General features: G+C 41.6%; 2 protein-coding genes across 2 annotated transcripts; both read left to right on the top strand.

Annotated features, from left to right (window-relative positions):
* The first annotated feature begins 1,664 nt into the window (after nucleotides 1-1,664).
* On the top strand, nucleotides 1,665-3,356 carry LOC139296011 (tripartite motif-containing protein 16-like). The gene has a single exon (XM_070918262.1). The coding sequence runs from the start codon at nucleotides 1,680-1,682 to the stop codon at nucleotides 3,354-3,356; it is 1,677 nt and encodes a 558-aa protein (XP_070774363.1). The 5' UTR covers nucleotides 1,665-1,679.
* Nucleotides 3,357-5,714: 2,358 nt separating this feature from the next.
* Nucleotides 5,715-7,403, top strand: LOC139296012 (tripartite motif-containing protein 16-like). Its single transcript, XM_070918263.1, has one exon. The coding sequence runs from the start codon at nucleotides 5,730-5,732 to the stop codon at nucleotides 7,401-7,403; it is 1,674 nt and encodes a 557-aa protein (XP_070774364.1). The 5' UTR covers nucleotides 5,715-5,729.
* Nucleotides 7,404-11,245: the final 3,842 nt, after the last annotated feature.

Raw genomic sequence — 11,245 nt, 5'->3', positions numbered from 1 at the left:
ATAAAATCATCATCACCATGATCACCATCATCATCATCATCATCATCATCATCACCACCATCATAACCATCGTAACATCACCATCTTCATAACCATCATCATCATCACCATTATCACAATCAAAACCATCCCCATCATAACATCACCATCATCATCATCATCATAACATCATCATCATCACCACCATAACCATCGTAACATCACCATCTTCATAACCATCATCATCATCATCATCATCATCACCATTATCACAATCATAAACATCACCATCATAACATCACCATCAGCATCATCATCACATCATCATCATCATCATCATCAACATCACCATCATCATCATAACATCATCATCATCATCATCATCATCACCACCACCACCAGGACAGTGCTGATGAAGGAGGAGCGTCTGCAGCGTCCTCTGTGAACACGCTGCCATCTTGTGGCTCTTCACTCTCATCAGGACCAACTGAGGCTGAATTCATACGTTTTGAGAATCAAAAGTCATTTTAAAGATCTCTTCTTCCACCTGAAAGATTTTGTTGTCAAATATTGTACAGCTGAAGATGGGAAAAAATACATTTATGATGTTTTGCAAACAAAAGCAGTTTAATTCAAATGACTTAACCCTTTCAACAGCTTCAAAAAGACACATTGCAAATGGTGGTGATAGAAAGATATTGAGATAAATATCAGAGAACATGGGAGTGCTCCAAACCACAGCTCAATGGGAAGATATCCTGAAATCTACAACACAGGAGTCCAACTGTGTGAGGTGTGAGATAATTCACCTGAAAATGTTACACAGAGCTTATCTAACACCATGTAGATTAAAGAAAAGGACGCAGACTGTATCAGAGGTTGACACACTCATGCACATGTTATGGCTTTGTCCTGATGTGAAGAGGCTCTGGAAGGATGGAACTGATTACCCTGTCATCAATGTTAAAAGTACAGATTCCCTCCTGTCAAGTCATAGTTTACTCTGACAACAACACCAGGATGTAAAGAAACAGTGAACACAGTGCCTTATTTCATCTGCATTTCTGTCAGTAACACAGACAATCTTAATGAACTGTTATAGTCTGAATAACTGCCTCAAAGAATACATGGACTTATTACTCCAACAACTTATACTCAAAGTAAATTGTGGAAACATGTAAAGACAAACATGAGCAGTAGTGAGACGGAGCTGCAGTGACGGACATTTAGAATATATGATTCGATTTAAGAAGAAGGATATGGAGAAAATCATGTGGACAACTCAGTAATGTTGAAAACTGGGGAGCCATCTCCAAAGCCTCCGATTCAAAGAGGAGTTCACCTCCTAACAGCTGAAGTGACCAGTGTTTTAAATGGGAAATGGGCTCTATTGTAAACAAGTGTTAAACACACAGTATCTCTCTCAAACCGCTCCTCTTCCTGGACTGAGTCAGAGCTTGATAAGCCCTCCCTCCTCTTCCTCCTCTCAAACACAGCGAGCTCCACTCTGTCCATATATTTCCCTGTTCCCTCCCCTTCAGATCTACAGTTTGAAGACGGGTGGAGCCAACATGGTGGTGAAGTGACGGAGCTGACAGGCCCCATTCACTGCAGAGACACATGCTGTTTAGATCAGAGCTCAAACTACTTTCACTTCTAAGAAGGTGAAACTCAGACAGTCGCTGCGACTGAGAGGTAAAATGGCGCAGAAAGGAGCTCAGCTGGACAGGGAAACCTTCTCTTGTTCGATGTGTCTGGATCTACTGAAGGATCCGGTGACTATTCCCTGTGGACACAGCTACTGCATGAGCTGTATTAAAAGCTTCTGGGATGAAGAGGACGAGAAGAAAACCCACAGCTGCCCTCAGTGTAGGCAGACCTTCACACCGAGGCCTGTCCTGGTGAAAAACACCACGTTAGCAGTTTTAGTGGAGGAACTGAAGAAGACTGGACTCCAAGCTGCTCCTGCTGATCACGGCTATGCTGGACCTGAAGATGTGGCCTGTGATTTCTGCAATGGGAGAAAACTGAAAGCCCTCAAGTCCTGTCTGGTCTGTCTGGTCTCTTACTGTGAGGAACACCTTCAGCCTCATTATGATGTACCTCCATTAAAGAAACACAAGCTGGTGGAGCCCTCCGAGAAGCTCCAGGAGAACATCTGCTCTCGTCATGATGAGGTGATGAAGATGTTCTGCCGTACTGATCAGCAGTGTATCTGTTATCTCTGCTCTGTGGATGAACATAAAGGCCACGACACAGTCTCAGCTGCAGCAGAAAGGACTGAGAGGCAGAGAGAGCTCGAGGTGAGTCGACAAAACATCCAGCAGAGAATCCAGGACAGAGAGAAAGATGTGAAACTGCTTCAACAGCAGGTGGAGGCTATCAATCGCTCTGCTGATAAAGCAGTGGAGGACAGCGAGAAGATCTTTACTGAGCTGATCCGTCTCATCCAGAAAAGAAGCTCTGATGTGGAGCAGCAGGTCAGATCCAAGCAGGAAACTGAAGTGAGTCGAGTCAAAGAGCTTCAGGAGAAGCTGCAGCAGGAGGTCACTGAGCTGAAGAGGAAAGACGCAGAGCTGAAGCAGCTCTCACGCACAGAGGATCACAACCACTTTCTACACAACTACCCCTCCCTGTCACGAGTCAGAGAGTCTACAGACTCATCCAGCATCAATATCCGTCCTCTGAGATACTTTGAGGATGTGACAGCAGCTCTGTCAGAAGTCAGAGATCAACTACAGGACGTTCTGAGAGAGAAAAGGACAAACATCTCACTGAGAGTGACTGAAGTGGATGTTTTATTGCCACAACCAGAGCCCAAGACCAGAGCTGAGTTCTTAAAATATTCACGTGAAATCACACTGGATCCAAACACAGCAAACACAAAGCTGTTATTATCTGAGGGGAACAGAAAAGCAACAGTAATGAGTGAACAACAGTCTTATTCTAGTCACCCAGACAGATTCACTGCATGGTTTCAGGTCCTGACTAGAGAGAGTCTGACTGGACGTTGTTACTGGGAGGTGGAGTGGAGCGGGACAGGAGTAAACGTAGCAGTCGCATACAAGAATATCAGCAGAGCAGGGGGCTCAGATGAATGTGTATTTGGATATAATGACAAATCTTGGGCGTTAAGATGTGACAAAAACAGTTATAACTTTTGGTACAACAGAGTCCAAACTCCCGTCTCAGGTCCTCGGTCCTCCAGAGTAGGAGTGTACCTGGATCACCGTGGAGGTATTCTGTCCTTCTTCAGCATCTCTGAAACCATGACTCTCCTCCACAGAGTCCAGACTACATTCACTCAGCCTCTCTATGCTGGACTTTGGTTTTACTCCTTTTCTGGAAACACGGCTGAGTTCTGTAAAGTCAAATAGTCAGAAGTCATTTCAGGGACAGTTTGTTAAATTCTGCGTTTTAACTCTTGAACTTATTTTGTCTCCTTGTTTGTTGCTGAGAGCTGATTGTTGTGGCATTTCTTCACTGCACAGAGATCACCTGTCAATCAAACATTATGGGTGGTACTTTGCCATCTTCTCATTAGTTGTTCTGTAAATGTCTGAGTTTCTTTAGGTGGCGCTCCTTCCTGTGTCTGTTTAGCCATGGAGGCTATCACTGCTCATGATGATTTCTGTTGACCTGAACTGACGTTTCTCTGCAGGAAAATGTGAACTTCTCTGACTCTAAATGTGTGTTGAATATTTGTATTGATGTATTTGTATGTTGTTGTTTCTCTTCCACTGCATGAGTCTCAAGAGAGAAAGCTCCAGACCTTCCTGTGTCGAAGATATTTTGTTTTCTTTTTGTAAATGTGTAAAGAAATCTATAATTACGATTACATTCATTTGTTTGGCAGACCAAATGTTGTTGTTGTTGTTGATGTTGTTGTTGTTGTTGTTGTTGTTGTTGTTATTGTTGTTGTCCACATATAAATGAGGGACTATGAGTAATTATAAAACTGTAATCATCATGATCATAATCAATAAGGAGAACATTGATTATTTTCTTTTTCATAGCTGAGATTCTGGTCAAACAAACTGATTGTGTGGATGAAGTGAATCTGTACATGAAATCATTGGACAGACTTTACTGATGGGATGTGTCAACAAACTGAAGGTTTACATCATGAATAAACAAACATGAACAAAGTATTTTCTTCTGGTCTTCATTCCAGGGTATCATACAAAGCTGATGGAGAAAATGTGAAAGTAACATGAGAGTTTAACTGAGGCAGTTTTCCTCCTGAAACACCACAAAGTACCGTGTTCATGTTCAGAGCAGAAGAGCGTTTGTCAGTCAGTCTCTGTCCTTTCAACTTTCCTCACTGAACATCTTTGTCACAGAGAAACGAGCAGAGTTTTCTCACTTGTTCCTTGTTATAACCAACATTTTGTTTGTGCACTTAGTTAATAAAGAGGATTTATTACACAGATTTATCTGTGTCAGTCCTGACACACATAAGAGAACAGATATTGTGTCGTTGTGGACTTGAGGTCATTTCATTTATTGTTATGTTGATTTTCATGAAGATGAAACTTCAGAATGAGACTGTCATGTTGGTCCAGACGATCCTGGGTTGTAAAGTTTTCATCCAGACTTGAGTCAAACTTCTAGTGACTCATTTCGTCCAGGATGTAATCTGTCAATCCACAAAACAGCCTGCTGTGCTGAAGAAATGCATCTAAAACAGTCGTGATTAGAGTTCCTGACCGCTGTGATTGGAACGAAAGACAACAAACAAAAAATGTACAATCAGACAACCTGCCCACCCTGCCGAGTGCAGCACAATTCAAACTCCGCACACCCAAACTACAAATAAAAAAAGTAAAGAAAAATATTTCCAAAAGCACAACATCACAGTTTTTTTATATCCTACATCCAGCTCCAGCATAAGCAACACCATCATCATCACCACCATAACCATCGTAACATCACCATCTTCATAACCATCATCATCATCACCATTATCACAATCATAACCATCACCATCATAACATCACCATCACCATCATCATAACATCATCATCATCATCATCATCATCATCATCACCACCATCATCATCATCAACATCACCATCATCATCATAACATCATCATCATCATCATCATCATCATCATCACCATCATCATCATCATCAACAACATCAACATCACCATCATCATTATAACATCATCATCATCATCATCATCATCATCACCATCATCATCATAACATCATCATCATCATCATCATCATCATCATCCTCACCACCACCACCAGGACAGTGCTGATGAAGGAGGACCGTCTGCAGCGTCCTCTGTTAACACGCTGCCATCTTGTGGCTCTTCACTCTCATCAGGACCAACTGAGGCTGAATTCATACGTTTTGAGAATCAAAATTCATTTTAAAGATCTCTTCTTCCACCTGAAAGATTTTGTTGTCAAATATCGTACAGCTCAAGATGAGAAAAAATACATTTATGATGTTTTGCAAACAAAAGCAGTTTAATTCAAATGACTTAACCCTTTCAACAGCCCTCCCTCCTCTTCCTCCTCTCAAACACAGCGAGCTCCACTCTGTCCATATATTTCCCTGTTCCCTCCCCTTCAGATCTACAGTTTGAAGACGGGTGGAGCCAACATGGTGGTGAAGTGACGGAGCTGACAGGCCCCATTCACTGCAGAGACACATGCTGTTTAGATCAGAGCTCAAACTACTTTCACTTCTAAGAAGGTGAAACTCAGACAGTCGCTGCGACTGAGAGGTGAAATGGCGCAGAAAGGAGTTCAGCTGGACCGGGAAACCTTCTCTTGTTCGATGTGTCTGGATCTACTGAAGGATCCGGTGACTATTCCCTGTGGACACAGCTACTGCATGAGCTGTATTAAAAGTTTCTGGGATGAAGAGGACGAGAAGAAAACCCACAGTTGCCCTCAGTGTAGGCAGACCTTCACACCGAGGCCTGTCCTGGTGAAAAACACCACATTAGCAGATTTAGTGGAGGAACTGAAGAAGACTGGACTCCAAGCTGCTCCTGCTGATCATGGCTATGCTGGACCTGAAGATGTGGCCTGTGATTTCTGCACTGGGAGAAAACTGAAAGCCCTCAAGTCCTGTCTGGTCTGTCTGGTCTCTTACTGTGAGGAACACCTTCAGCCTCATTATGATGTAGCTCCATTCAAGAAACACAAGCTGGTGGAGCCCTCCGAGAAGCTCCAGGAGAACATCTGCTCTCGTCATGATGAGGTGATGAAGATGTTCTGCCGTACTGATCAGCAGTGTATCTGTTATCTCTGCTCTGTGGATGAACATAAAGGCCACGACACAGTCTCAGCTGCAGCAGAAAGGACTGAGAGGCAGAGAGAGCTCGAGGTGAGTCGACAAAACATCCAGCAGAGAATCCAGGACAGAGAGAAAGATGTGAAGCTGCTTCAACAGGAGGTGGAGGCTATCAATCGCTCTGCTGATAAAGCAGTGGAGGACAGCGAGAAGATCTTCACTGAGCTGATCCATCTCATCCAGAAAAGAAGCTCTGATGTGAAGCAGCAGGTCAGATCCAAGCAGGAAACTGAAGTGAGTCGAGTCAAAGAGCTTCAGGAGAAGCTGCAGCAGGAGATCACTGAGCTGAAGAGGAAAGACGCTGAGCTGAAGCAGCTCTCACACACAGAGGATCTCAACCACTTTCTACACAACTACCCCTCCCTGTCACGACTCAGTGAGTCTACAGACTCATCCAGCATCAATATCCGTCCTCTGAGATACTTTGAGGATGTGACAGCAGCTCTGTCAGAAGTCAGAGATCAACTACAGGACGTTCTGACAGAGAAAAGGACAAACATCTCACTGAGAGTGACTGAAGTGGATGTTTTACTGCCACAACCAGAGCCCAAGACCAGAGCTGAGTTCTTAAAATATTCACGTGAAATCACACTGGATCCAAACACAGCATACACAAAGGTTTTATTATCTGAGGGGAACAGAAAAGGAACATTAACGAGTGAACAACAGTCTTATTCTAGTCACCCAGACAGATTCACTGCATGTTGGCAGGTCCTGAGTCGAGAGAGTCTGACTGGACGTTGTTACTGGGAGGTGGAGTGGAGCGGGAAAGGAGTTAAGGTAGCAGTCGCATACAAGAGTATCAGCAGAGCAGGGGGCTGGAATCATTGTGGATTTGGATTCAATGACAAATCTTGGGCGTTATATTGTCACATAAACAGTTATAACTTTTGTTACAACGATGTCCAAACTCCCGTCTCAGGTCCTCAGTCCTCCAGAGTAGGAGTGTACCTGGATCACAGTGCAGGTATTCTGTCCTTCTACAGCATCTCTGAAACCATGACTCTCCTCCACAGAGTCCAGACCACATTCACTCAGCCTCTCTATGCTGGACTTCAGTTTTATTACATTAATGACGCTGCTGAGTTCTGTAAAGTCAAATAGTCAGAAGTCATTTCCGGGACAGTTTGTTAAATTCTGTGTTTTAACTCTTGAACTTATTTTGTCTCCTTGTTTGTTGCTGAGAGCTGATTGTTGTGGCATTTCTTCACTGCACAGAGATCACCTGTCAATCAAACATTATGGGTGGTACTTTGCCATCTTCTCATTAGTTCTGTAAATGTCTGAGTTTCTGTCACAGTTGGACCTAGATGTGTTTTAATCAATCACTTGATCCTGTTTTAATATTTGATGTGTTTTAATTGGTTTTACTTTGGTTTTGATTGCATGTTTGATTATATTGCATGGATTGTTTTATATTGGATTTACTGGTTTTAATTACGGACTGAGGATCAAGGTGAATGAGACACACCTGAGACTGATGAGGGACACACCCCCAAGTGCAAAGCGAGCAGAGGACTGGGCGCTAAGACTGATTAAAAACAGGTGCGCGACAGAGAAGGAAAAGAAGAGGAAGCTTGGCACAGGGAGCAGGACACATAATGGTTTTGGACCTTTCGGGACTGTACGTGGGTGGACAGAGAGAGTGAGAGCCCAGGACAAGAGGCAGGACGGTGTTATAATTGGCTATGTTTCAAGCTATCATGTATTCTGATTCTGTATTTCTCCACTGACCCTATGATCCTGTTTTGTACTTTTCTACTGAGCACAATGTACGTCTTTGAAGATAACATGACTGGTCAGAACTGGTTTTCATACCAGGAGATGGCTGAAACTCCTCTATTTTATCAGTTAGATTTACGCCGTACCACCAACATCCACACATGACTTATTTCAGTAAGTCCAACCTCTGTACAGGGCAGGCCCAGCCCAGGAAGATAAATATGAATCATTTTTGGACATCGGGGCTCCTTCTGACTGAGATCCTGTGAGAGCTCTGTCACTCCGAGCCCAGTGCTGCATTTACTTTACCTGTGACCGAAATAAAGTTTTCTTCTGTGAACTGAACATTGCTCCAGTTTCTTCTTGGGCTTCCAACTAAAGAATCGGGCTAACAACGGCGAGGACGAGCCAGGGACCCGGGAAAAGACTTGTTTCAACGCGTATGAAACGATAAGTAAAGGAAAGTGAACTAAGTCTCACCATTGTGTGTATGACCGCCATTGTTTGTGTGCCTCCTCCTGAGCGCCGCTCTTGTCCTGTTTCCCACAGCTGCCGGCTCCGCTCGCGAGAGGGATCCGGTGCGGAGCTGCAGGGCCGGAGCCGCAAACGCAGGAGCCCCCTTGCATGCCCGCCCTCCTACAGATATAAGTGGTTGGACTTTTGAGCCCCCCTGAACATTGGACTGTTGGACGTTTTAATTGAGGATTGCAATCCCTTCTTAATATTTGTTTTATCGTTCTCCTTTAAGAATTTTTAGTATAGTTTTTATTATTTGAATAAAACATTTTAAACTGCACACTGCCTTCATTTTTTAATATCACTGCTCATGATGATTTCTGTTGACCTGAACTGACGTTTCTCTTCAGGAAAATGTGAACTTCTCTGACTCTAAATGTGTGTTAAATATTTACATTGATGTATTTGTATGTTGTTGTTTCTCTTCCACTGCATGTGTCTCAAGAGAGAAAGCTCCAGACCTTCCTGTGTTGAAGATATTTTGTTCTCTTTTTGTAAATGTAGAAAGAAATCTATAATTACGATTACATTCATTTGTTTGGCAGACCAAATGTTGTTGTTGTTGTTGTTGTTTTTGTTGTTCACATATAAATGAGGGACTTTGAGTTATTATAAAACTGTAATCATCATGATCATAATCAATTGATCAACAATCAATTGATGATTTTCTTTTTCGTAGCTGAGATTCTGGTCAAACAAACTGATTGTGTGGATGAAGTGAATCTGTACATGAAATCATTGGACAGACTTTACTGATGGGATGTGTGAACAAACTGAAGGTTTACATCATGAATAAACAAACATGAACAAAGTATTTTCTTCTGGTCTTCATTCCAGGGTATCATACAAAGCTGATGGAGAAAATGTGAAAGTAACATGAGAGTTTAACTGAGGCAGTTTCCTCCTGAAACACCACAAAGTACCGTGTTCATGTTCAGAGCAGAAGAGCGTTTGTCAGTCACTCTCTGTCCTTTCAACTTTCCTCACTGAAACATCTTTGTCACAGAGAAACGAGCAGAGTTTTCTCACTTGTTCCTTGTTATAACCAACATTTTGTTTGTGCACTTAGTCAATAAAGAGGATTTATTACACAGATTTATCTGTGTCAGTCCTGACACACATAAGAGAACAGATATTGTGTCGTTGTGGACTTGAGTTCATTTCATTTATTGTTATGTTGATTTTCATGAAGATGACGCTTCAGAATGAGACTGTCATGTTGGTCCAGACGATCCTGGGTTGTAAAGTTTTCATTCAGACTTGAGTCAAACTTCTAGTGACTCATTTCGTCCAGGATGTAATCTGTCAATCCACAAAACAGCCTGCTGTGCTGAAGAAACGCATCTAAAACAGTCGTGATCAGAGTTCCTGATAGCTGTGATTGGAACGAAAGACAACAAACAAAAAATGTAAAATCAGACAACCTGCCCACCCTGCCGAGTGCAGCACAATTCAAACTCCGCACACCCAAACTACAAATAAAAAAGGGTAAAGAAAAATATTTCCAAAAGCACAACATTAAGTTTTTGTCATATCCTACATCCAGCTCGATAGCGACATTAATAGTTCAACAAGATCAATATATTTTTATAATCATTTTAAGGTACCTCTTATATTTTTCTGAGTATTTACAACTGTACAAGCAAAGCACACACTTCAAAGTGCACAAATTTAATACAGTATTGACTAGTTTTCCATTTACAAGGTTTATATTTTTCCCCCAAAAAAGACAACCTGAAACTATGAAACAAAAACAACAATCAAAATGATTCTTTTTCGTACATTTTACAAAAACAAAAAAAAGGGAAAAGAAAGAAAATGCTGCTAGATTTGTACTCTCTCTCTCTCTCTCTCTCTCTCTCTCTCAGTAAGACTTGTGACGTCTGGTACGACTAAATATTTTCCACGCGTCACGCTTCGTTAACATTTTGGGGATTTTTTTTTGAAAAGAAATAAACTCTATGCTTGTCTTGTATAAAAGTTAAGGCAAAGTCATTTTTCAAGTTTAAATAAAATTCAAGTTTCTCAAACACTGGATGGAAATTCTTTTACATTTTGCGTATATATAGAGACTTTGATGCATCTCTATTTTTTTCTTCTCCCTAAAAAGAAAACTTATTTCTCATGGAATAAACAGCATTGGTTTATAAATAAGTGGATATGGTACATTTGTCTCTTTTACCATTTCCACCAATGAGGAAAAAAGGGAAAATAATAATCGACCCATCCAAGTGCATCTCAGTCCTTCAAAAAATCCAAAAAATATATTTTTACCAAACTCAACATTTAGCGCCCAAATCAAAAGCAGCTATGAGCAGGAGTACAGGCTTTTTAATGAAGCGTTCCCTTCTCCAGATGGGCTCCTGTTTTCTTTTAGTGGGATTACCCAGAATGCTTCTTGTTGCAGGAAGACTTTGGCAAGACATGTGAGGTCCCACGTCGTGCAGCTTCTCATTCTTCTTCTTCTCCTTAATCTCATGTATTTCTTCCATTCACATCAATACCAAAACCCATGATTCTTGTTTTGTCACATTACACAAAAAGATAATATTACACTTTTTTTTTTTAATTTTAGTGTTGATACAGTGACAGTAATCATCAGTAAAGTCAAAATGATAACATAATAAGTCAACATTGTGCTGTTTAACCCTAAATAATAACATTATAAGTCTACATTTTTGACTCACTACCTCAATATTTTGGAGGTG

This window comes from Enoplosus armatus, chromosome 14, assembly GCF_043641665.1.
Source record: "Enoplosus armatus isolate fEnoArm2 chromosome 14, fEnoArm2.hap1, whole genome shotgun sequence".
In the NCBI taxonomy this organism is placed as follows: Eukaryota; Metazoa; Chordata; class Actinopteri; order Centrarchiformes; family Enoplosidae; genus Enoplosus; species Enoplosus armatus.
Note: the sequence above shows the minus strand (reverse complement) of the source record. Positions and strands in the feature narration are given on the sequence as shown.

Excerpts from the sequence above, each read along its gene's own strand:
- LOC139296012 (XM_070918263.1), top strand. The coding sequence starts at position 5,730 with ATGGCGCAGAAAGGAGTTCAGCTGGACCGGGAAACCTTCTCTTGTTCG.
- LOC139296011 (XM_070918262.1), top strand. The coding sequence starts at position 1,680 with ATGGCGCAGAAAGGAGCTCAGCTGGACAGGGAAACCTTCTCTTGTTCG.